The sequence below is a fragment of the Bemisia tabaci genome, chromosome 9 (genome assembly GCF_918797505.1).
Source record: "Bemisia tabaci chromosome 9, PGI_BMITA_v3".
NCBI classification, from domain to species: domain Eukaryota; kingdom Metazoa; phylum Arthropoda; class Insecta; order Hemiptera; family Aleyrodidae; genus Bemisia; species Bemisia tabaci.
In genome coordinates, this window is record NC_092801.1 from 16,568,285 (window position 1) to 16,594,541 (window position 26,257).

The 26,257-nt window shown below is 35.6% G+C and overlaps 3 protein-coding genes across 7 annotated transcripts in view; 1 reads left to right on the forward strand and 2 right to left on the reverse strand.

Moving 5' to 3' along the window:
* The window catches only part of LOC109035168 (transmembrane protein 47), a 32,138-nt gene extending 25,042 nt beyond the window's left edge, over nucleotides 1-7,096 (forward strand). For all 4 annotated transcript variants that reach the window (XM_019048692.2, XM_072304360.1, XM_019048693.2 and 1 more), the window contains one exon: nucleotides 825-7,096. In XM_019048692.2, coding sequence (XP_018904237.2) covers nucleotides 825-970 — 146 coding nt within the window. In that variant the 3' untranslated portion in view covers nucleotides 971-7,096. The remainder of the gene's footprint in view (nucleotides 1-824) is intronic.
* An 808-nt stretch (nucleotides 7,097-7,904) lies between these two features.
* On the reverse strand, nucleotides 7,905-12,018 carry IntS11 (integrator complex subunit 11). The gene is made up of 2 exons (XM_019048691.2): nucleotides 10,148-12,018; nucleotides 7,905-9,071 (listed from the first exon to the last, which is right to left on the reverse strand). The coding sequence occupies exons 1-2, from the start codon at nucleotides 11,680-11,682 to the stop codon at nucleotides 8,810-8,812; spliced, it is 1,797 nt and encodes a 598-aa protein (XP_018904236.2). The 5' UTR covers nucleotides 11,683-12,018; the 3' UTR covers nucleotides 7,905-8,809.
* A 1,695-nt stretch (nucleotides 12,019-13,713) lies between these two features.
* The window catches only part of FER (tyrosine-protein kinase Fer), a 30,978-nt gene continuing 18,434 nt past the window's right edge, over nucleotides 13,714-26,257 (reverse strand). The window contains exons 5-13 of one of the 2 annotated variants that reach the window (XM_019048684.2): nucleotides 25,819-25,966; nucleotides 24,095-24,298; nucleotides 22,268-22,462; nucleotides 21,208-21,384; nucleotides 20,199-20,412; nucleotides 18,716-18,868; nucleotides 17,387-17,509; nucleotides 16,831-16,953; nucleotides 13,714-16,627 (exon numbers count right to left, since the gene is read on the reverse strand). In XM_019048684.2, the coding sequence (XP_018904229.2) occupies nucleotides 16,485-16,627; nucleotides 16,831-16,953; nucleotides 17,387-17,509; nucleotides 18,716-18,868; nucleotides 20,199-20,412; nucleotides 21,208-21,384; nucleotides 22,268-22,462; nucleotides 24,095-24,298; nucleotides 25,819-25,966 (1,480 nt within the window). In that variant the 3' untranslated portion in view covers nucleotides 13,714-16,484. Of the gene's footprint in view, nucleotides 16,628-16,830; nucleotides 16,954-17,386; nucleotides 17,510-18,715; nucleotides 18,869-20,198; nucleotides 20,413-21,207; nucleotides 21,385-22,267; nucleotides 22,463-23,905; nucleotides 24,299-25,818; nucleotides 25,967-26,257 lie in introns of both variants that reach the window. The other variant, XM_019048683.2, reaches the window with a different exon arrangement.

A 26,257-nucleotide genomic window follows, 5' to 3' on the forward strand; every position in this document is an offset into this window, starting at 1 on the left:
TGGTCAATAGCAATTGCCTACGCTCAATATTAATCGAGATATCGTGCTTTGAAAAATTCGGTTATGACATCATTTACCTCGGTAGTGACACCCTTGGTCTCTTCCACCTTTTTTTATCCAAGTTTTACGTCAAATAACCAGTACAAATGTATGTCCTACTAATGAAAGCGAGGTGAGAGAAACCAAGGGTTTCATTTCTGTGGTGGATGACATCATAAACCGAATTTTTCAAAGTGCGATATCCTGGTTAATATTGAACATAGAATATTGCTGTTCTTATTATTATCAGCTAATTTACAAGAATCAAGCATGAAACACGATTCTGTGACCAGCGCAACTGACCCATTAGTCAACAGAAAGTCAGACGCAGGAAAAATAAAGACATTTTAATGAGAAATTGGAAACAAGGAATCCATTTTGCTGTTTTTTGCCTTGTGACTTTTTGCTTTATGAACTGATCTTATTATTATCAGCTAACCTACAAGAATCAAGCATGAAAACACGATTCTTTGACCGTGCATCTGATCCATCAGTTAACAGAAAGTCAGATACAGGAAAATTAAAGACATGCTAATGAGAAATTGAAAACATGGAATCCATTTTTTGCCTTATGGCTTTTTGCTTTGTGGACCAATCTTATTATTATCAGCTAATCTACAAGAATCAAGCATGAAAACACGATTCTTTGACCGTGCAACTGACCCATCAGTTAACAGAAAGTCAAATACAGAAAAAATAAAGACATTTTAATGAAAAATTGGAAATGTGTAATCCATTTCTCTGTTTCTTTGCCTCTCGTATAAGTATATTCGATAATATTTCAGGCAACCGAACTGTGTGGGAGTTTGGCTGGGCATACGGTGTTGGCTGGGGCGCTGGAATCTTCCTCTTTGGTGGGATTGTGCTGCTGCTCTGCGATAAGGAGTCAGAAGAAATCTACTACAAAGAACGTAAAGTGACCGTTGCCTAGTGTGCGGCCTCCCTGCCCGATGTTGTTCTCTAAAAACCACTAGTAGCTATCGGGCAGGAAATGGCGCTCTTGACAATACTAGTGGTTCGCCTCCAGCCTCTGTTCGCGTTCTGAGCTGCGTTCATAATGACGTATGTCCAGCTTTTAGTGCTCTGTGCTTTCAAATTGTGTCTCAGTCTAATCAATTGCACGGGCTTGACTGTTCCCACTCTTCGAGCTGTGTTAGGTTTATCACATCTTTTGTGTCTTAATTTTCTATTCTAATAAGTTCCGAAAGTTTTTGAACATCACCTGAAACTTTTAACCATTACTCATGGTGTTTAGGGTCTGGGAAAAGTAAAGACATACCATGATTCACCCGGAAACAAAAGGTCTTGGGGAAATTAGAGAGTCCAAGAATTATGACTTTATTTCTTCATCATTTCAAGACCTTTATCGTTTTTAAATTTGACAATTTGGATCGACCTGCCTCTAAAGCATCAGCTAGAAATGATAAGACTAATATTTTTGCTCTTAGCAATTTCAGGAATATCTAATTTTTCCCAAGAGAATGTGGAGAAAAACGAGAGAAAACCTCAAATCTCTACCTGAAGATCTGCTCCAAAAAATCAAAAAAATATCGGAGAATGAGAAAACTCAAGAATTCTGGACACCTTGAGTAAATCGAAATTGGTTTTGAAAAGTTTTTGCACTAGCGCCAAAATGTTTAATTTTTCCTCACTCTACCAGAATTTCTTTAAACTTAAAATATAAATGTGCTGTGTTGGTGAACAATTTTTTTATTTTTCTTAAAATTTTTTGTGAAACCTTCTAGGAAACGAAATTTACAGTTTTGGGAACCCTTTGCCCATCAACTTAATCTTAGTCAAGAAATTTTCATCTAACTAAGTTTCCAAAGATTACAACTTCTAAAATATCTTCGAAGAGTTTCTTTTCAATAATTATTGACTTAGACCGGCAAAAACCCTCTCCTCAATCCTATAGTTCATATCCAGGAAAACCAGCTCTGGTGTGTAGACAATTCCAAAGAAGTGTTATCATCTTTTCTGAGCAATTGTGGATAAAACTTATCATCGAATGCCTTTTTCCTACAAATCATCGGTCTGTGCTCAAGGACAGGAAGAATGATAAGTGTTGATACAGGCTTGTCGAAGAGATCTGCAACTTCAATAAATATATTTTTTTATTTTATTTTTAAATCTCTCAAACCGGACGGTTTTTTATTCCACTCGAAGTTATTGAATAGATGGGTGCTAATTGTGGATCTATCTAAATAATTAACAATTCAACATAAAAATAGTTAAACATTGATTTCTTATCTTCATTTTTAATTTTTCCCTATTAACATCAGAAAAATTGTGAATTTTGTGCTTTTCATCGACATTTTGGACCACAACCTTTAGCATCTTGAGTTCCATCTCTGTATTTCTAAGAGGTTTCACCACATGAAAAATATTATATATTGTTTTTAATTTTTGGTGAATGAATCGAATTCAATTTTTTTGTTTCTGATCCTAAGATTTATACTGTCAATTATTTTTCTCTGTTCAAAAGCAAATCCACAACTCTTCATTTTTCCCAAAACGAACAGTTGACAGTTAGTTCTGTTTTCTGTGTTTATCTGTGTTAATTGGTTGTAATCCCCATTTCTAAACTGTGCCTTTTGTCTTTAGTAATTTTTTTTTTAAACTGTGGCTCGTGCAGTGTATTTTGGGTAACAGTTGAACGTGCAGTTGTCTCTGATCTACTATCCGGCGCTGGGCGAACGCGGAACTTTTCACCAAAATCCCTTTCCTATCTAGAGTTTATATCACAATTTTTGTCAAATTAATTATAATGTTATTTTGTAAATAGCCTGTAAATTTGATCGATTTTTAACTGAAATTTTATACTGTACCATTCTGTAAATGAAATGAACTGAAATACTCATAAGGTAATTTTACAAATTGGTCCTAGGTTAACTGTCAAGCCAAAAAGTAGCATGTACCCTTTTTGTTTTTAAATTATATTTTTCATTTCATGATCTCTTACAAAATCTGTAAGAGAAAAGCTCTTATGTAGTCTCAGAAAAAAGTATTCTAACTTCATACTACCCTGCTAAGGAAAAATGCTGTATGAAAATTCGAATGTTGCCAAATTTCCCCCTAAAAGTAAGTGTTTTTGAGAGGTTGTGATTTTTTTCCCTTTAAATCTTCAGACTCTTTAGATCAAATCGCGAGTACAATTCTCTGAAAAATTGGGAGGAAAATATTTACAAGCTACTTATGAAATTAGTGTCTTATTGAAGGAAATATGGTAACGTTAGAAGGCTCTGCCGGTGGTTTTCCTTAGCATGGTGGAATAGTGAAGAGGTGCCATTTAATTTTTTTTAAGAAGGAAAATGTCTTTACTTCTGAAGTTCAAAAGAATTGAAGCTACATATATCATTCCTGGTGAAAGAATTTCAGAAGACATTAGATTACAGTTTCACAAAAATCTTCACGCATAAAGAAGCATTTGTCAATTTCACTTCTAACGTATGAAAATTGTTTCACATGCAAGAGAGACAACAAACTGGTTTATGGATAAGTTCTTGTAAATTTGCAAATTTCTTAGGTTTCCTTGCAAATTGTTACATTGATGTACCCATACATTATTATGAAGCATTAATTAAAGGTCAGCTTGTTTTTCACTGGTTATATTTTAACGTATCAAGGAAATTCAGAAGTTCTTTCATTTCGAGCCTCACATAGGACAGCCATCTCGATTATGGTCGATTTTTTCAATTATTCTTTTGCTATGAGTTTTCTTGAAGTGAAAAATCCTCTGGACTAATTTGACAAGTGTGCACTGCCGAAGTGCAGGCATACCTTTTCTTGGCAATTTCCTTGAAATATGAACACTTCTCTAAAATGATGAAAACAAATTCTTGTGTGAAATTTTGACAAATCTGAATTTTTTCGAGGCTTTTTTTAGTTGAAGTATGTGCTCTAATTCAAAAATATTATTTTCTACTGAAATTCTTATTTACGCTGATCTGGTATGCCCAGACAGCCCAGAGCAGTCTGTTTGAACCATGGTCTATTATATTTTAACCTCAACGTCACTCGTTTTTTCCAATCACATGATGATATGTTGAAGTGATGGAATGGATTATGTAGTGTAGTATTGCAAACCTAACAGCACAAAGAATAACAAAATAAAGAAACCACTTTCAGAAAAGTGTTCTTAGATATAATCTTGTGTCCCTTCCTTTCTTGAAAACGAGGCATACATAAAGAGACTTAACTTTTTCAAAGGCACTCTAATCATTGGTCGGAGCAATCAGAAACTATCTTATGTGTGCCCTCTCAACAGCCATAAGCTCTCGCTAAAAAGTTTCATGCCTATTAGCCTTGGGCGTCAACATTTTTTCGGTTTCCCTTAAATTTCTCTTTTCTCATCAAACATAACCCCTCTTACAGCTGAAGTAATTTTCTATTCTTTTTCAATCTAGTGTTTTAGAAGGAGTACCTCAGTAGTAAAAAAACCAAGTATGTACTCATCTGTGCGTAAATTGATTTCAGTATTGTGGATGCGTCTCGCCGGAGAGTAGAGAAGTATCAAAATCAACTTACGCAGAAATGAGGATTTATATGGTCTATGAACTTTTTCATGTGCAGTTCTCCGTAGTTGTTTTTAGGAACTTTAGTATTTTAGATTGCATGAGTTGCATTTTCTATGAAGGGTGTTGTATCGATACCCTGTATACCAATGCCACCCACCCTAATCTCCCTCAATTTTTATACCTCAGCATGCTAGGTTTGACTCATAGTTCTTGCCAGCAGCTTTCTACATATCAATGAATCAAAAATTTTAAGTTTAAGTCTTTTTTCTAGTTTGATGTTGCTCCACATATAGAGCATGAAAATCTCATCACAAATGAGCGGCTTATTTTAATTTGTGTCGAATCACTTTAGGGCAATTTATTTTTCTTCAAAGAAGGGTTTAAAGTTTTTCTGTAACTTGCTATACCCTTAAAGCTTTCCTATTACTGCCGAAAATCTCTCTTATTTTAAAATTTTTATCTACTTAAATTGAGCAAATGTTTTTTGTTCGTACGCATTTGTTTTTATTTATTCTGCACAAGTAAACAGAACAGAAAACTGTTTATTCTTGTAAACTTTTTACCTTGATCCCATGTCTTCAGTCTGTATCTGAACCTAGTTCACTCGCTGGCAGCCTTTCAGTAAACGAGAAGATTCTTTTTTGCAGCCTACGTACCTTAGTATCGAAAGTTCTACTGCACAAAACGATTTTGGCAATTTTTTTTCCCTGAAGTTCAGAGCTCTCAAAAGAATGGCAGCATCCACTGAACTTGCATAATCTTTGCTGTCAACCATGCTCCTTAGAATTTAACACTTCTTTCTCCATTCATTTTTCCCTTGATAGGTCCATCTTCAATTTTTGTTGAAGTATTCCCTCCGGTTTTTTATTTTTTTTGTCTCTGATTTTTAAGCCAATTATTAGCTTTTTCTCGTCCAGTTGGAGAATCTGTATTTTCCTTCAACTTTCACAATGGTGCTGCTCTTTGAACAAGTATACTTTATGTACGAGAATTTAATTTATGTACTTATTTATCATTTGATTACGCATTTTTTGCTCTTGTAGTCAATGAAAAGATGATTTGCTGTTCCGAACTAGTAATTCTATGAGCTTTCATAAGTATAGAGTAAAGATCCATACTCTTACTCAGAGCAACTAGTTTGTAGATTTCTTTATACAGGAAAGTTACTCTATCGCTCAAGAATGTCAGTCTTGCTCGTTTTTATCCACAGATCATTTTACAAGTATTTATTTAAATTATTTTAAAGTCTTCTTCTTAAATAATGTCTATAAGCTTTCTAGCCTCTGCTTCAAAAGCTGTAAAATTGAGGTACAGGATTTTAGACGCAACAGCAGCAGTTTTCAAGTCTTGTGTCCTGTAGTTGCGACGAAAATCGTGACCCCTTCAATGCCAGTTAGAAAGAGTTGAATGTCGCGTCTAAGATGTTGTTCTGTCTGAATAGCAAGGAATTCTTTGAAATTCATTCATTATTGGCTTGATGTCAGAAAAACTGCACTGTTACAAAAGAGCTGTATTTTAATATCCCAGTTTTGTGTTTTTTTAATTTTCAACCAAATCGTTTTATTTGTTGTTATACAGTTGATTTCATAGTCTAACAAATGTTCGCATCAATTTAATTTGTAAATCTAATGTAATACGTTCCTCTAATACTTGATCACACAGCTGTTACCCAGCAAATTATTCTGTCAATGAGTTAAACATCGATTTCAATAACAATACTTCCAATATTTTGCTGGCTCTGTACAGCTTTTCTTCAGGCGGTCGATATTCCAGAGGAAAGTAAATAATCAGCTTGTTGATCAAGTCTATAATGATTTCTAGTTTATCTAGTAATAGTTAAAATATTGGGTTTGTTTTTCAGATCAAGATGCAACCTTTTTTTCTTTCATTGATTTTTCACCTGTTGAATGCTCAAGTACTTTTCTGGATGTTAGCGTATTTTCTCATTCAGATTGCTAAACTCCCCACTTAAATTCACGAAATTTGGAGTAACACCTGTGGAAACAAGTACAGTGAAAGCTAATGTATTCCATCTAATATGGAAAACCAAATGGGAGCTATGGAACACAAAAATTTTACCCCTGAAGAAACACTTCTGCCCATGATTTTGTCCTCATTTTTACTGCAATGACATTTGGAACACTGAGCCATCCTAAACTTATCTCATTTGTGGTGAGCTATAAGGAAGTGAATCAAACTTCTGTATTCCATTCCAGTGTTTTCATATTTTCTTTTCACGGTGTTTCTTAAACGTCAGGTTTCTGCAAGGACAAGTAAAGAAATTTTGCATAGTTGATCTGATAGTTAATAAATTCATGAAAAATGTACACATCCAAGGCCGTGATTTACAAGTGGCTTTTCTCATCACAGAGTGAGACACTGTACCACCGCAACATGTCGGGATTTGTACCGCTACTCACAACTAAGATCTTGTTCATAATAAATGTAGTATTTGTAATTATTCTGTAACTTTTAAGTTTGAACTGTAGCTGTCCACTTGTTTACTATTAGTAAAGAGGAACCCATGCTGAAGCATAAAACCGTTAGTTGTTCGTGTGTTATTTTCCTGCAGTCCATTTCAACCTGAATCTGAGGCATTGTGTTTTGAGTTCTAGACCATACTATTTCCCTGATTGTCAGGGGCTCATTCCTTGATGAGGACTCAAATTTTTTTCCCACTTCGCCGAGATTTTCCTGGGGGAAAATGTACAACTCTTCGGAGTTTCAGATATGAATTCAATTTAGATTTTTTCTTTCATCTTAAAGTTTTGAAAATTATAATTGGCCCTGGGGGGCCCCCGACCCCATGGGCTTATGGAGAGTGCCAAAGTAATAAAGTAATTTCGGTGGCCCTCTCCCAAGGGAGAACTGAATAATTTCATCCTCTCCTGCTCTACGACCGACGGTTTACAAGATATTCTCATTTTCCTTGTTGAAAAAAACATCCACTTTTCATTATGAAAAAAAAAAATCGACCAGCACCAAAATTTTGAAAATTAAAATTGACTCTAGGGGGCCCCTGACCCCAAGGAAAGGGCCTACGGAGGGTGGAAAAAATATCACAGAAGTGCAGAGGAGAGATTATTAGGCTCTAAACGTTAGACGAGTAGACTCCGCGTTTCTGGGACAGATTTCCTTATTTTTCCCTGAAATTTTTAATTCCCTGATGAATACCGAATTTTCAGGGTTTTTTGTCGGTCTAGACACTATGAAAGGTCCTCAATTCCTAATCCGTTTCTAGGGTAGATACAAAAGTCCTGCAGATAAATTTGAATATTCTGATCAAAGTAATTTTTGTCTGCAATACTTTAGGTTTTCTGCAGCTGAAGAGCTAAAATAATCACTTACTCATGAGCAAAATTGTTTTTATTTTCCAAAAATACATAAATTTTAAGTTCATTTCAAACAAATCACAGTCACGGTTTAAAATGCAATCCATTTAAACCTTGATAGGTATCTAACCTCTGAGTTATGTCCTTCCATCAAAAGAGACGTATCTTAATTGTGACCTGAGCCCTAAGACTCATAAAAATAAAAACATAACGGGGCCCATGGCACAATATTTGATATGGTTCACTTTTGATTTATATACCAAATGGAAATTGCTACTCTGAAATCTGCAATGATGAAAACATAATACTGCAACACACTTTGTGACACACAACAGACCCATTGTGATTCCTTTTTGTGCACCGAAATTCAGTTTAGTATTTTAAAATATCTTAGCACACTTTCAAGTTTGAAAAGCTAAAACTAATATGTGCACCGGAAATTCTCGTATACTCATGACAACTAAAAGATGACAGGTACATACAGGATGATCCAAAAGTTCCCCACCACCTCCACAACCCTCAAGATTCTTGTCCCTTTTTAGGGGGGTCCCTTTAAAATTTTGGTTGTTCTCAAAAGACGTCTCCTTTGACCTAGGAGCAATCACAAAATTTCAAGTCTCATCTTAATTTGTTTAGAAATTACAAGAGTGATGCCTGGTGTACGTAGTCTGGGACTTTTTGATCACCCTGTAGTTACATTCATTAATAAATTGGATGATCCTTTCATTTTTGTGTTATACACCTCGACAAACTTAAAGACAACACAGTTGGAACACCTTATAAACAACCTAGAATCATTACCTCCGGATCTGAGGAGAGTTTTGGCAAAATTTTTGACTTTCTTACATCAATGAATGATTTAAATCATTTTAGATGAGAGATAAAAGATTCAAAAAAAAAAAAAAAAAATCTCACAGTTCTTCAGGGTACTTCACCGTCATCAATTGTTTGGATTAATGTTAAAATACTGCTGCCTAGCTCTTCATCTTGATTGGCCCATGAAACAAGAACGTTCTTCTCCTCTTCGGTGCCCTCGACTTTCACCAATACAGATTCAACCGAGATAGCTAGGTCATTAAGCTGCACATTCCAATCCACTAACCGACTTGAGATCAGTCCAAAAAGGTGTTCGGCTGTTTTAGCGACTGGCCCCGGATCTTGCAAACGCACAATGGAGGTAAACCTAAAACAAATCAAGTAATAATTTAGAGACGTCTTCCTGGTGGCTAGAGGCAAATAGGTTGTACAATTTCAGGGTGTCTAGTTTTTTTTCATTTAGGGAAATACTGATTTTTCCTGATTTCTGACTGCTGAATCCTGACTTCATAATTTTTTGAAATCCTGATCAAATTTTGATTTTTTGCAGAGAAAAATTAAAATTTCTGCAAAAGCATATGCGAAAGCAAAACTCTAGAATTAAGTTCAATTTCAGTTAAGTCAGATTAAAAATTCTATTCCTGTATTTATTGTGAAAAATGCTTTCCATTATTGCATGGTCTTCTTGTAAGCTGTCAAGTTCATTTCAGTAGGTACTGATGGCAGTTGTAAACTTACATTTTCATTTAACAATTTTGAGTTTCAAATTTGGCAAATTAAAACTCTGAGGAACCACCTTTGTAAACTGAAGTAAGTAAGTAAGTAAGTAAGTGAAATAAGTAAGGGTCCATATGTGATGCTGCAGGTGAAGTAAAGACTATGAGGTATTTCTATTATGAGATAGGATAAGGGATTTTTACGGTATACCGCATTGGATTTTTCGTCACGATGGTGAATCTACAGCCCTTGAGAGGGAAGGGAGTAGTCAAATTAGAGGCACAGGTTGGACATACCTCAGCACATCCAAGAGGTGCGGGGCGTACGCATAGAACCCCCTGTTCGCCCAAAAAAGGACGAAGAGAAAGGGAAGGAACGGAGGAAAGAAGAAGGAAGGATGCTTACCTATATTTAGTACTTCATAATGACAAAACAAAATTGACTTAAACTGCATATTAGATACTTAAAAATGTCGAAAATTCCCTTGGGGAGGCCCCCCAAGCCTCAAGCCTCCCCTGGACCAGAGGGATATTCAATACCCCCTCCCTGATGGATAGGATCAAGAAAAAATCCCCCTCCTTTTCCCCCTCATTTGAAGTGTTTGGATCCGCTTGTCCAGCAATGGGATTAAATTCACTCCTCTTTATAAAAAAAAAAAAAAAAAAAAAAAAAAAAAAAAAAAAACGCTCAGATGAATATAGAAAATAAACAGCTAATCTGACTTACCGAACAGTATGCCTAGAAATTCCTGCTTCTTCGCAAGCTTCGTCAGCATCCATCACAGTCATCGATGAGTCTTTGACGACAAGAACAGCATTCAAAATACGTCTGCGTTTCGGATCCGGAGGCTGACTGTTCTGATGATCCATCTCTGACTTGAAGAGCTTCGCCGACATATCAATGGAAATTGGGTGCGTTGCTTTAATGACTGCTGTCTCCCCATTGGCAGGCATGAAGCAATCAATCTTGAACTCTGATTGTATCTTCTCTTTCAGGAACGCCATCTTCGATGCTTCTCCATGAACCAACAAAACATTTTTTGGCTCGCAATACTGAATCAGTTGCATGATGCCTTTGGCATCCGCATGAGCAGAGAAAGACATGTATTGAACAGACATTTTAACGTCCACCACTTGCCGGTTTTCAAACTCTACTTTTGTAGCTCCGTTCAAAATCTTGTGACCAACAGTTCCGACAACACAGAATCCAGGCATGATGACCATATTATTCTCATTGGGAGCCCATTTTTTAAAAATCTGTAAAGATAAACCGGCGTGAAGCATACCTGGAGTTGCAAAAACAACCATCGCACCAGGATTATCAATATATTGTTTATCGAATGGTTTTATATGCTTAAAATCAAACATATTGCGCTGTACAAATGTTTTTCTAATCTTTTGATTTGTCCATGTGATAAACATTTTGTAATAATTGTTAGCCTTTTCTGTTAATCCTACAGCAAAATATACAGGTACTTTCAGATTCATTCGTTCCCAATATGTTTCCAATAGAATACAGAGTTCTTGCGCTCTTCCAAGGGCAAACACAGGAATTAAAACTTTACCACCTCTGTCGACGCACTCGTGAACCTTTTTCAGAAAGTCGCGTTCTCTGCATCGTTTTGAGTCTCGAATAGTGGTAGCATAGGTTGACTCCGTTATCAGGATATCCGGTCGACACTTATCAATCCATGCAGCGCCTAAATGACGATCTGGTGTCATATTGTAGTCACCCGTATACACCACAGATTGGCTTCCAACTCGGATCCAAAACATGGCAGCCCCAAGGACGTGACCAGCATAATATGCCTTGATTTCCAATTGACTATCAACCATCACAGATTCATGTAACCCTACAGTAATGACTTTCTTCATGCAGTCTTTGATATTTTGCGAGGTGAAGAAATTCGATTCACCCTTCCTCTCAACGGCGACTTTGCGCATGTCTTCCAGCAGAATTGGTGCAATCGCTTTGGTAGGCTGTGTCATGTAAATGGGGCCACTGTATCCAACCATTTCTGTCATGTAAGGAAGCGCACCACAATGGTCGAGGTGAAAGTGAGAGATTATAACGCAATCGATGAAGTTTGTGATAGGACCATCTTGCGTAATGTAGGAGAAGTCTGGAAACCTCCTGTCATCATTATACCCCATGTGCATTCCACAGTCCAACATGACATTCTTACCTCCAATTGATAGGAGAATGCAGCTTCGGCCGACATCCTGGCCTGCCCCAAGCGGCGTGACTTCAATTTCTTGCATGATTCCGTACTATTAATTCACACAATATCAACGTTCTGATTAAATTATTCTAACACCCGACATTTAAAATAGCAGTTCAAGTACAATTCAACGCTCAAACAAGTTTCTTTAAATGAGTTTTGTGACACCATGCGGAGAGAGCGTTGTAAAATAGTGAAACTCTGGGTAAAAAAACATTTACATTGAACGAAATCTAAAATGCACGGATCAGTAAATCGTTAAAAATATATTATGCAAATTCGAGAGATGATTCAGGTAAAAAAAAAAACACTTTTTTGAAAACGAATATGTGCGAACATGAACTCGGTCGAGAAGCCGCAAAACGTGAAAGACAAAAGTGAGGTTAGCCGTCTTGTTAGTAAACACAGGATAGCGAGCTTCTGATTGGCTGACCGATAATCCTTGACCGCTAGCCGCTCAGCCCGGGTTCCGCGGGCTGCTGTTTTTGTGTTTATTTATGTCAGTCATTCTCTATTCAAATTAATAAGTTTAATAAGTTAAATAATTAATTCACATTAATTAATAATGTCAATCAATATTTTTTAATTACACCTAATAGTACCATCCAGAAAATCATGTAAAAACGGTTTTAAATGTTTAAGAAGCCTTTTTGGGACATCTTTCAAAAGAAAACGTCAGGGGCCTACGACTGCATCTTAGTTGAGACGACATTGGAAGAGACAGTCCAGTCTTATCCATGCAATAAATTGCATTTCGTTGTCTTATCATGATCTTTTAACTTTTGATGACTAGCCTGCTGGTAAAATTTATACCAGAGAAGATGCTTTTATAAAAAGAAAAGTCATTTAAGTACATCAAGCAGAAATCCGCTATCATTCAGCGATTTTATTCTTGATTCAAAATAAAATCTTCTTGACGGCATACTCAAGAATGTTTCTGCCTAAATCGAGTCTTTTTTTTTTATCTAATAAAATTTAAAAATCATGCTGAACGTTATTGAATACGGATGCTAGGACTTACTACTGAGTTTTTGAACTACCCCTCTCTTTTTGTGCAGTAGTATCTTGCTTAATTTTATGAGGAAAGCTCCGTACTCTTAAAGTTAAAGGATGCCTTTCTTTCTTGATATGTTGAGTGCCTTCAACTTCCTATGATACTGCACAACACCTCTGTCGTGGAATAGTTGAGCGCCTCAAGCAACCCGCCGCGGCGCGGCGGGGCGGCCGGCCAGCCAGCGCGACACGCGCATCGGCGCCTACAAACCTAACAGGGATACTTCACGCATTGCGCAATGCGTGAAGTATCCATGTTAGGTTTGTAGGCGCCGATGCGCGTTTCGCGCTGTCAGCACGCCGCGCCGCTCCGCTGTGTTTGGCTCTAATATTGAAACTCGCAGGGTCAGAGTTTTTCAACTCATGATTTTGAAATGTTTGCACACTCTGCATGGATAATTCTCATCGAAATTGATTAAAGAAAAATATGTATTAAAGGAAACCCCAATGTGTGTTTTGTAAATATTTCGGTGGTTCCGTGTCAAATTAATGATTTCCATAGCACTTTAAATTTTTCTTTTATATTATGTGCTTTTACTGCGCTACAGGGTGGTTTTTTTCTCCTCTTTTATTAATTTTTGTGAAGTTCCTTTCAACACTAATACGGCTCGTGGAGATTAATTGACTAGTCCAAATATCGTTTTTTTTAGACGCTTGATGTTTTTTTGTTGAAATGTAATTTGTTCTGAACTTTTTGAATTTAAAAACTGGTTATTTTTTCGATACAACTGTTATTCTTCATGATCTCCTACCAGCAATTAGTAATGTTTAAAACAATACCAAATTGTTCCAACACCATTTTTTCATTAAATTATACGCATATAAACGATAGAAGAGGGGGAGGTCACAAACAGTAAAATGGTACAAAAATCCATGCTTCATTAGCCTCCTGCAGGTTGGAGAATTTTTGTTGGAATTTTATACGTGGACTTTTACAGATTTTTATCAACAAGAATCCTTTGAGAATGAAACAATTTTCCTGAGTCTTCAGAATGAGAAAAATCAAAACATCGAAAGATACAATAAAAATACAACTTTATTCATTTTCATAAAATACTAAGTCAGCAAAAATATCAGTTCTTTCAATAATACAGCTACGAGAACAAAAAACTAGACAAAGCAGTTGTAAATATCAGACCAGCAACATTCTTTTCAAAATTGGGCTTACAAAAAAAGAAAAGAGTATAAAATAATTTAAAAGGGCTCTAAAGAGCAGAGGCACATTTGATTTTAAAAAGAAATCATTTCTTCATAATAAGTAATAATAAATAACCTTCACACTATATTGAAGGTTTCACAGAGAAATAGATGTTGGAAGAATTCGAATAAGTAAAGTACTACAAAAAAGCATTGCACAAAAATACCATTGGTATTGCTACAAAATTAACCCTTTGTGGTTACAATTGATTGCCCCTGTTGCCCGCCTCGCCCCCCCCCCCCCCCCCCCCCCGTTCGTAATTAATTTTGGCTTATTTATTGGGAGGTTGTGTTTTGTTAAGTGGGTCGACTGAGGCTTAGTATACGACTGCAAGCTTGCTAAAATTTATTTCGGGTCAGGCCCGACTTCCGACCAGAACATGTCAAAAATTTTGTCGGATTACGCCCGACAGTCGACCAAAAAGGGTTAACTTGGACATACTTAGAATACATTGTTAAAAAATTTGGTTTGTTTGTAAACTCGATCATTCAAACATAAAAGCCAAAATCGTTAAAATTCACAGATTAACCGATACAGGATGATTACTTAGTATAGTAAACAAATAAATTAATACATTGGTACAAACTTGAAGAATGAGCAAATAAAATTAATAAAATAGAAAAACGAACAAAATTTTTAAGGGTCCTTTGCAAAAGGGCTTTTGACTTCTGGAATTTTTAGGAAACCTTCCCTTAGACTCTTGTAAAAGGCAAACGAGAAAGGGGAAAATTCGATATATGGCTAAGAAAATAACAAAAACGAAAGACTGTATTAATATATACACTGAGATACTTACAAATAGGTATGATACTTATCTTAAAAAAAAAAAAAAAAAAAAAAAAAATTAAATAATTACAGCTGAGCTAAAGCTATGAGCTAGCTAATCTTTGAGGCTCCGCTGAGAACTGACTTAAACCCTCCTCTCACCAGTATTTTCATATTGATAAAAATCGTAAAAAAATTCGCAGGTTCGTCCACTAATAAAAGGGAGAGCGAACGCCAATTAAAGAGGACAAAAGAGGGTAAATTGAAAAAAAAAAAAAAAAAAATAGGATTAAATTTTAAATTTTAAACTGAACTGAAAACATTAAAAAACTGTGCAACCATGGATCATGGTTTTTCAAAACGCAAGTTATAAAAAAAAGATCGAAAGGAAAGGAGCAAAAAAGGTAATTTCAAAAACTCAACACCATATGCCTAAAATTAACAGCACCAACTTAGTTAAGTAAGGACAATTTTGTTGAAAATTTAAGTTTGATAAAATTCCATCCGTACAGACGTTTCAAAATGTTTGAATCTAAGGAAAACATTTTTATGAGTGAAGGGCACAGTAAAAGGAAAACAGGTATTGTAAATTTTCGTATCATAACTTCCACGTCCATAGGAGTCCCAACCTTTTTAAGAAAAATGTGAATCTACTTATTTCAATGTTGATGATTGTAAGTTTTTAACTTTTTTCATCAACTTTTTTTTATTTTTAGTTTAGAAAATTCAAACATTTAAATCTGATGAACAATGCAAGTAGAAAACATTGAATCCATGATACTGCCGCGGAATCTTATGTTTTGATTTATAATATTCCAATACACTTAAAAACGCTGAACAAATAATTGGCTTTTAGGGGTTAAAAAAAAAAAACCTATTTTCACTTAAAAATAATTTAGTGTTTCATGCTAACTAATCTTTGATTTAATTGAACAGAATTTTGGGACCATGTGTGTAGCATGATCTCAATTTTCTAAGAACATTTTTTGAACACTTTTGAGGGACTGAAGTATTTTCTGGTAAAATACAACCGCAATATATCACCAAGTGAATCTTGAGTCATGGTAAAGTCCATAAAATTCAATAAAAAATTTCCTGACTAAAATGAAAAATCTGCCTGGAATTTTCATTTAATAGTACCAACATGCATTAAAAACATGGCATTTCTGCTGATAAATTTAAATAGACCTTAAACCTTGGCATTTTTTTTTTTGTTAATCACAGTGACAACTTTTTGAAGTCTTTTCTAACCATTGTGAAAATATAAAAGGTAGAGAAATAGAGGACAAAATTACAGTCTTTGGATAAAGTTCCCTGAATTTTAAATAGAGAAAATTGCTACAACTTTCCCTAATTTTTCTTAGCTTGGCATATGCCCTGAAACAGGGATACTAGAGTTATTTTTCAAAATGGAGTAGAATAAAGATTTAATCACAGTTCACAGGGCAAGATATTGACATAGTTGTTTGATATTGAATGCAGAAGGTCTCAATTCCGCAAAAGTAAGGTATATTAAGTTACGGTAAAATAAACGATACTGTAAGAAAATTTTTGGACGATTATTTCTTTTTAAAAAAAAAAAACTCAAATACACCTAAAAAATTAAATGAAAATTTGCTTGGCAAGAGAGAGTTTTTTCATTCTTGCTACTTTAACCCCTGGTCAGGTACGCATAGATCAATTAAGGTCAATACTAAATGAAAATGAACATACCGGGATTCATTTTTCTTTTCATTAAGCGCTAATTCATTTTAATACGAATATTTCCTCTTAGGGAAGGATACAATTTTGGTAAAACAGGAGAATTAGGTTGAATTTTTAAGGATTCAAGAATAGGCATCATACAGCGTGTCAACAACAGTAAAGATCTGATCAAAGTGCGGACGTTTTTCTGGTTCGTACTCCCAGCAACGCAGCATCAGTCGATACATTTCATCTGGGGTGCTTTCGGGTGCTGGCATCCGGTAGCCTGGAAAATGAGAAACATATAACTTTGAGAGAGAAAAAAAAGAGTGATCTACGGAGGCTAAAAGTGAAGTACAAGGAATCCCTGTGGAGTAAATGTCAAACAAAGAGGTCAAGAAACAGAATAGTGATAGGTTTGATTCATCTTCTCACTGAGGTGATTTTCAAAAAGAGTGAAGGTTTAGATTGTGTCAAAAATATACGTACCAGCATCAATTTTTTCCCTAGCTTTTGTATTGCTGAGGCCGTTGTATGGGGTGCCACCTCTGGAAAAGATTTCCCAACATAATACTCCATAGCTCCAGACATCACATAAAGATGTGTATTTTCCTGGAAAAATGTTCCAGATTTCAAAACTTAATCAATCAGTCGACGACAATACAATATTATGGAGATATTAGAAAAATCAATACATTAATTTGCCATGTGAATACTGAATATCCTGTGATAACGTATAAACAGAAAACTGTGAGTGGTACTACATGAAACTTTGTTCTCTATAAGAAGGATATACTACAAAAATTCAAGGCCATAAAAATCTTGGCTTGGTGTAATATTTTCATGGATTTTTTGGGCAAAATTTTAGTAAAACACCCCCTGGACACGAGTTCATGAATTCGACTTTTAAAAATAACGTAAACGTTTTTTTCTCAAAGACAGTCACTTTTCACTGAATACACAAATTGGAGAGCCAATTTTTTCCTCCATTTGTTACATCAATTATCTTGATACATTTGATTCAATACAGCAAAATATAACTTACCAAAATTCAGTGCTTCTGGTGCTGTCCATTTGATTGGGATCTGTTTCATGCCATCTGAAACTATGTATTCTTCCTCTTCTCGAGACATACCGAAGTCTGATATTTTGACGATATCATCTTTACCTGAAAACAAAAGTTCATCTGTTATTTTCTACGATTAATTTAAAATTACTTTGTTCTCACTCATTTTTTAGATGGGCGGATATTTCCAAATCCTAAATACAGTACTTTCTCTCAGTAACAAGAACTCAAGGGACCGGCTGATTTTCTCAATATAGAGAGGTTCTTGTTATAATGATGGTTAATATTTAATATAGAAAGTTCAAGGGACTGACCGATTTCCTCATTATAGAGAGATTCTCGTTATAACAATGGTCGTTACGGAGAGAAAATACTAGATTCAAGATTTACTTTGTGAGTGCACATAAACATTGTATACTGCTTTTAAAATCTTTTGGATGCCATATTTAAACAAGTTCATAAAGCTCAGTAAGTTACTATGAGTAATCAAGTTGCAGACTAGCTATGAATTTCGTCCAACTTGTCAAATGTGACTGATAGCTCAATCATATAAATTGATTCATTTTTTTTTTTTTTTTTGGTTTTTTTTTTTTGCAAAACTCTGCTCTTCCAAAAGGTTAACTTTTTCAGAGGTATTAAGAGTTTTTGCCAATGTTGAAACAGGTTGGAAGTGTATTGAGCAAAGCATTCTAAAATAATTTAAAGTAATTCTTTGAGAGTTTTGGAAGAATTTATAGTATGCTGCCTTCAGCAAAACTGATAAATTAGCACTTGAGGAAAACAGGTTTCAGCAGAAAATGGTGCCTCAGTTGTTAATAAAGTAATTGAAATATTATCATTTCATAGTCTCACAGGGTGTCTACTAAAACAGGCAGTCCAAAAATCAGTACTTCTACAGTACTTTTTTAGTACATTCCCAAGAAATTCAGTACCTCCTCAACAGAGAAATTCAGTACTTTTTCAGTACCATCATTTGACGAAATTCGCAAAATTTAAAAAATGTGAATTTCTTGCTCAAATTGCCACAAAAATGACAAAAATTCCCAACTTTCTTGCAAAATTTCCGCATTTTTTCAGTACTGCCGGACCACCCTTATAAAATCAGTACTATTTCCAGACTTTCCAGAAATTCCGGGCTTGTCCCGGGTAAGTTTGGATCATAAGTACATAATTGTTTAGGGATGGTTCAGCACTGCATAATGGAACTTTGTGGGGTAGTAAAGTGTAAAAAAAAAAAACCAGAACATTTCAAATTAAATGATGTGAGAATGGTTACCATAATCAGTTAAGGGTAAAACGTTGACTCACCGACTAGACAGTTTCTGGCTGCCAAGTCTCGATGGATACAATTCTTGCTTTCTAAATATCGCATACCAGCAGCTGCATCACGGCACATTTGAAGAAGTTGTTTTTGTACTAGACTTGATGCGTTGTTTCTCAGGAACATTAGTAAAGAGCCTCCTGAGAATCAAAATTAATATTTCAAAATTAGTTATGAAATTTAAAATATCAGAAATTTTTTTAAGGATAAAATTCTCCTGCCACGGGAATGCCAATCGCACCTTCACTTGGATTGCAGGATTCTTTAAAAAATTAAACAAACAATGCTCTGATAAAAACTTTTGAATCAAAGATAAAGTTGAAACGTTTCACTAAAAAGAAGTTAAAATACATGTGGAGCCAATACGATCTCTTTCTTGAGTGAAATGCTGCAGGGTTAGAGAACACAAATAATTTTTTCTCTTTTTTTAATTAATGTATACATTCATACAACTTGTTCATTAAAACCAAAAAACGAAAATGATCAGAACCAACAGCATACTCACGGATTAAAGTCCTTATAGCATTATGTTTCTTAAATATTCAAGAGGGTAATGCAATTTATTACAACGAATTCATGGAAATACTATAGAAAGACGGCTGTGGCAAAATTCAAGCTCCCGACGACCACAAACCAAGACAACTCATTAGAGTGCGGCTGTTTAGGTATAGCTCTGTTATTCTTTCTGTATAAGCCTGCTGCCATTATTATAGGACAAATGGATGTATTTCTGTTGAACGGAACTAAGCCCCAATTTGAGTTCCTTTTGAGGAATTTAGAATCCCGGATAGCGCGTTCTGTCAAACGGAACTAAGCGCCATCGCAAAGCATTGCGAGTATAGGAACAAATGAGCTCGACGTCCGGTTCCGCCGCCAATCCAAGCCCCCCACTACCTTCCTACCCTGATGGCGCTTAGTTCCGTTTGACAGAAATACATCCAAATAATGGCCTTTCAATAAGAACACAGCCCTCAAAGACAGACTTTTCCTGAAAAAAGTTAAAGTGATTTGATGTACACCATATTTTGTGTCAAAACGACAAGCAAAATATCGTATCGATTGGTTCCATTTTTTCAGCTACTCATCATTTTTCTCGAATTTTGAGATCGCAATTCTGTTGTCAGGAGACTGAAGAATTCACTTGCCAATTCTGACAGACCAATTCAACGTAATATAGGCGTGGTTTTTGAGAGAGATAATATCACATTCGAGTGCAGTTTTGATATCAGTATCGAATGCGATATTTTTCCTCTACAAAAACCACACTTATATTACGTTGAATTTGTCTGTTAAAGTGAATTTTTTAGTCTCCTGACAACAGAATTGCAATCTCAAAATTCGAGAAAAATGACAAGTAGCTGAAAAAATGGAGCTAATTGATGCGATACATCACATTTTGTTCTGACACAAAATGAAGCATTCATCGGATCACCTGAAAAGTTGGTTATGAAATAACTGAATAAAATTTACCATGGACTAATTCCATTACTATCATAATGGGTTGTTTCTGAACGCAAATCCCGATCAATTTGACAATGTTTGCATGATCGTACTGTTTCAGAATTCGTCCTTCTTGCAGGAATTTCCGCTTATGCTCCTCCGCAACAGTGACCCGACATGTTTTAACAGCAACTTCTTGGTTGGTATTCCTTAGGCGTGCTTTATACACGTCTCCGAAGTTACCCTATAAAAGAAGTTGTGCTATGAGTGTGCTGAACAGACATGCAGTTCCAATGGAAAGAAAACATTCAGTCGTTGGATAAAAGCACTTTCCTAATTCTTCTTCCATACATGAAGCTGAGAGCTAGGGATGCAGGGACCGCCCGAGTGGTGATCCGTGAAACTTGGCTGACGAAAAGCATAGCAATCGGTACGTAAAAATTTGGGGAAAAGTTGATGACCCTTATTTCAGAAACTAAGGAAATCTTGGTGAATTTGAAAAAGAGGATATTCCAGCAAAAATGTTAAAAAAAAATTAGGGCATTTTGGTATAATTTGTAATAATCCAGTCGTGAGAAAAATGTTTAAAAATAAAATTTCAGTGGAACAAAGCTTTATTTAATGGCTTTGCATTTGATCACTTGACTATTTGAGCAGAAAAATTCGTTTCCACTCCATAGGAGAAAATGTTCAAGCACTAAGCAATACTCTCTTCTTGTTATTTGAAACTCAGACCACTCAACGAATTGATCAAAAAGTACCTAGGATGAACAACTTAAACAGCAAAAAAAAGTTTTACAATTCCACAACTGAGAAACTTAAATTCAAACATTATTGCCAGAAGACGCCTGGAAAATAAGGAGAAAAAAATGGCAGGAAAAACAGAATTAAAATTATTTTCTAGCGCTTTAACAATCAAAAGTATTCAAAAGAGAAAAAAATCTCAGAAAACGTTTATGTACTCATTTCCTTCCTCTTGAAAACAATTTTCCCTCTTTCTTTCCCTTAGAACTGATGAAAGTTTCTGCAGCAAACTTACTCTTCCTAATTTATCCATGAGAATGACATCATCGTTGTTGAGTTCCCATGTCTCCCGAGGGATAGGAGAACGGAGAATGGCACCCGACCTGCTTGTTACTGGAAGTCCGCTTTGATACTGGTATTGAATTAGTTCTTGGATGGTTGGAAATGCCGGACCCTCAAACCTAAATTCACCCTAGGGGAACAAAAGAAGTAATTAAATTTCTCCGAAACGGAATGAGCCTCCTCTTGAAAGCAAGAGACATTACTACTTTGGTGCGAAAGATGTCCAATGAGATCCTAAAAAAATTCAAGGTTTTCACAGTTCTTTTCCTTCATCACTGAAAAAATTAAGCACCTCTTCTTATAAAAAAAGTATACAAATCTCTAATTCTTCTGTGACAAATTTCTGCGCAACTTAAAGTGACAATTACAAAATAGCTGCCCCAGCAATATTCTCTCCTGCCCCTTTTCACTAGGCATATGCCAAAACACTTTTCGGAACTGATGTATAAGTCTCTGCCTGCAGAGATACGACCTCTAGGCACTATAGCCGAATATACTTGCGTTCGTGACTTCATTTGAATTTTACACCAAGTACTATAACGGGAAACTTGAACTGTCACGGATGTAAGTATACTCCAGCACAGTTCCTTGGAAAAGTTCCTCTTTAATGAGAATATGCGGCTGTAGCAAAACAATGGACCAGTTGTGATGGAAAGAGGACCGGCACATGGCTGATTTGCCATTTGTAACTCAGAAGAAGATGGAATAGTACATAAAATTTCAGGCTATTTGCATAATTTCCGTCATTTGTCAGTACTTCTAACCAACCTACTTTGAAATTTCTACTCTCAATTGGATCTTCTGAAACATTTTGAAACCAAAGTCATCTTGCAATATTCAGAAGAGTTTGACTGAGGATTATGAAAAAATTGGTTTATTATGATATTCTTGATGAGTGCTCAGACTTCCTCAACTGATAATGAAGTTTGATCTTGAGCTCATGGTAAAAAGTCCAGTGTGAAGTTTTGTTGAAAACATCATTTTCAAACGTATTTCAAAATCTATCAGCTTACCTCTGCTGTGGTTTGAACGATAAAGTGTTTATGGCCGCCCCAGCAGACAGAGAGAACGGTTTGATTTTCATCATTACGGCATGTTTCCCTCACAAGGAAGTCACCTTCTTTTGTCAAGAGACGGACTACTTCTTCTCGAGGTAGAACACCATGAAACCATTCTTCCTCCACTAGCGATCGTGTTGACGATATACTCTAAAATAATAGCAGAGCGCAAATTAATTACTATGATAGGCTAATTTGAATAAGCAGAGATAAAATAATTCTAGCGCCATTCTATTTTACACTTCAACTGTTAGCGGTGCCAGTGATATTTTCATTGCAAGAGGAAGAGACCACTTTTGGTGGTGATCAGTTTTCTGATACTTTCGTGCTAAGAAAAAACGTCATAAGAACATTTGGATGTTGCCGGATTTCCTCTCAGAAAAAATTTATTCTTGAGAAAAGTTATGAATATTTCTCTTTTAAATTTCCAGAGACTTTAGATCAAAATACAAACAAAATTATCTGGAAAAATCGGAAGGAGAATACATCTTCTAAAAATTGATTGATGTAAATCAAATCTAAAAAATGTTGATGGCGAAATTCTGAAAAAGCTACCATGCTCAAATTACTAACACAATAATACAGATTATCCGCCGAATTTGTCACACGCCTGACAAAAGGGGGTTGCTACATGTTGAGATGAGCTTGGAAAAACATTGAATATTATGGACAAAAGAATTGATTGCAGAGTGCAGTTATGCCCTTATGTCAGAAGTGCAGCCAATTGTGGCAAAGGCCTGAGGCTGATACTGAAAATGCGGGAAAATAGAAAATGCATAAGAAACATAAAACCACACAAAGAACATAAGAAAAAAAAAACAAGAAAAAAACGCTTTGACATGCCTCATATTGGATCGATAAGAGATGAGCAGATAGTCAAGGTATACCTGTGGGGAGAAATTCCCTGGAGATAAAGCAGTCTAACCAGGGTTTCTCCTTATTTTCAACTTTCAAATTCCCTGTGTTTCCCCTGTATTTTCCATGATTGATTGCATAAATACCTTTTCATCCAACTTCACTATCATACAATCCTCTTCTAAAAAATCATGCGGCTTAAAAATGTTCAAAGGGCTAAACTTCTCCTTGAAAAAGTAAAAATTCCAGGGTCAACCTTAATTTCTCTGGGTTTTCCTGCAAAATTTCATTCCCTGCAGTTTTCCAAATAGTAGAAACCCTGAAAATAGTGTAAAACAATGGACACAGCAAAACCAAGGTTGCCACAGAATTTGGAAAATTCAATTCGTTGACATTTCTCTGATTTCTCTGACACATTTTGGTGAGATTCCCTGACAATGAGCAGATGCCAGATTGTTAAAAAGAGTTGTAGTTAGAAATAACTTTCAGGCAAAATTTGTTGTTCGATACGCCGAACCCACTCGAGAAAGCAAATAAAGCGGACTTGCCGGTTTTTTCCTAACATTTCCAAGTTTTCCCTGACTTTTTAAAATTCCCCAACATTCCCCCGTTTTCTCAGTATCCCCTGACTGTGGCAACCCTGCAAAGCCCATTCGAGTAATCTTTTTCTGTGTTCATCTTTTCATGAAGAGCAATTCCTTTTTCCTCTTTCCTTGAAGATGAGGTAATCAAACTTACCGAGTGGTTATTATTGTTAGTAACAGGCAGATCACACGACACACTAAAACTGATAGCATTAGAATTGGAAGTCTTGTAGGGGACAGGGTTAGAGCTAGGAACCGCAGGCTGAACAGGTGTTGGCGATTCTACGTTCACGATTACGATGGAGTTCATCCGGTCATCATTGCCGGTCATTTCGCAACTCACAGCTTGGCCGTTCAGCTGAGGAGGGGCAGTCTTGGCGCTTGAGTTTTCCTGGGCGCTCGTCAACGAGCGAAATCCTACAAGGGGAGAACTCGGAACCGATTTTCGTCGGAATGGCTTCTTGAGAACATCCATAATCGTGTTTTGCGTTGATGAGATGAGTGACAGATTCGTTGTCGACAATAGGGACGGACGAGAGGTTGTGTTCTGAAAAAGTTGAGAGCTAGGTCAGTGGACAAAAAGAAGTTACGCTTGATGGAGAATTGGATCGCATCCAGAAAAAAGGAACTTACACAATGGACCACTAGACAAGGTACGAATTTAAGCAATCTGATACATGTTTCTTAACCAGAATTTCACGTAGAACACGATTCACATTATGAAAATTACCGAAATCAATTTCTAACGAAGATATTAACGTTTTTATTTCGCACTGATTACGAGGAATTTGAACTGCCCGCTCACAAGAAACTCAAAGCTCTACGTGAGTCAAATCGCCCACTACAACGGTTTCAGCAAGCTTCTCAATCAAGCAATGTTCATTTTCCACCATGTGTTGTTCAAACTATTGGTAATTTGCTATAGCTGAGCCAAAGTGTCAAGATTGAAGTTGAAGATTTTTACATCGCAGAGACTGTCATGATAAACATTTAGCGCACGATGTGAATCACGTAGAGCATTGAGTTTTCATGAGCGGGTGGTTTGAATTCACGCGTCAAGAATCATTAAATATCTTCGTCAGGAGTTGATTTTGGTAATTTTCGTTGTGCGTATCGTGTTCTACGTGAAATTTTGATTGAGAAACATGTATCAGAATGCTGAAATTCGTACCTTGTCTAGTGGTCCATTACTGTGTTGTAAAAATGTTGCTTCTTCATAATTATCTAAAAAATCTCTTAGAATAGCAAATATTTTTTGCTTCCCACCAAAAAATTGTAAAATTATAGGAAAATAATCGTGTGAATTTTAATACTGGACATAATTTCAGTAGGCAGTGCAGTTAGTCACTTTTAAGTCCATTTTTACACTATTTCCCATGTCAGAGAAAAATAATAAAAAAATACTGGGAACCAGCTCTTTATACACTCTTGGATGAAGCAATAAAAAATTTGCAGGCAACTTCTGCATTACATTGAAACCTTATCATTTTTCACTTTATGATGACTTTAACTGATTCGTCTTATTTCCTTTAGTTCAAGAGGAATCAAATCAATAAAATCAATAAATTCACTCTCTGGACAATCTGTGTGCATGCATATCTTGATCTAATTTTGATCTCTGAGGGTCCAAACGTTTCAGTTTTTGAAGTGGATATTATTAAAAAAATTTACTCGAATTTATTAAAGAATATTTTTGAAACTGTAAAAAAGCATGACATAAAATTTCTAGAGAAAATAATGACCAGTCCTTATTCAAATTATCATTTGAAGGACGGAAATTTGCAGCCTAGCAGACCAAGAAATACAGAATTCTACTTTTGCTTGGAATTTGCTAGTTATTTTGTTCATTAAAACCAAATATCACACAGATTAAAATGTTTCAATATTTAACACACCTTGCAAAACTTCTAACAAAAATGAAAAAGAGAAACTTAGGTAGAGCATGTTCTTCAAAAAGAGTCACGATGGGGTCAAAGGCATTAGCAATGTTTTGTTCATGAAAATGAGTGATAATGAAATTTTTTTCTAAAGAATGTTCATCGCTTTGCTGCATTATTTACTTCTTACCATAGATTCATCAAACAAATTGCTGCCAGGCAAATCACAGCCAGAAGGTAATTCTTCGCATCCTAAATCAGAGAGAGCTTTTTTTATAGTTTCCATTTGACAACTAAGTTTACGTTCCTCACATTGTAATTCGTTGTAAGGCAGTTTACTGAAACAGAGAAAATAGCAGTATTGATTATTAGAGAAAAAAAGTCAACATAAAAAAAACAAAAAGAAAAAAACAAGATTGACGGACCTAAAAGCTTTGTTATAGTTGACCACTAAATTCTTCAAGTACGATTAATATCATTGACTTAGTCAAATTGAACCTGATGATAGAGTAAAATGAATCAAGCATTTATTAAGGTTTTCATTATTTTGTACTTAACTTTTTTCTGTTGACATAGAAAAGGAGCCGAGACCAGCAAAAATTATCGAATCATGTGTCTGTTAAATTAAA

Coding starts and splice junctions, on each gene's coding strand:
- IntS11 (XM_019048691.2), bottom strand. CDS start 11,682: ATGCAAGAAATTGAAGTCACGCCGCTTGGGGCAGGCCAGGATGTCGGC. Junction 9,072..10,147: donor ATTTCTAGGCATACTGTTCG/GTAAGTCAGATT, acceptor GATTTGTTTTAG/GTTTACCTCCATTGTGCGTT.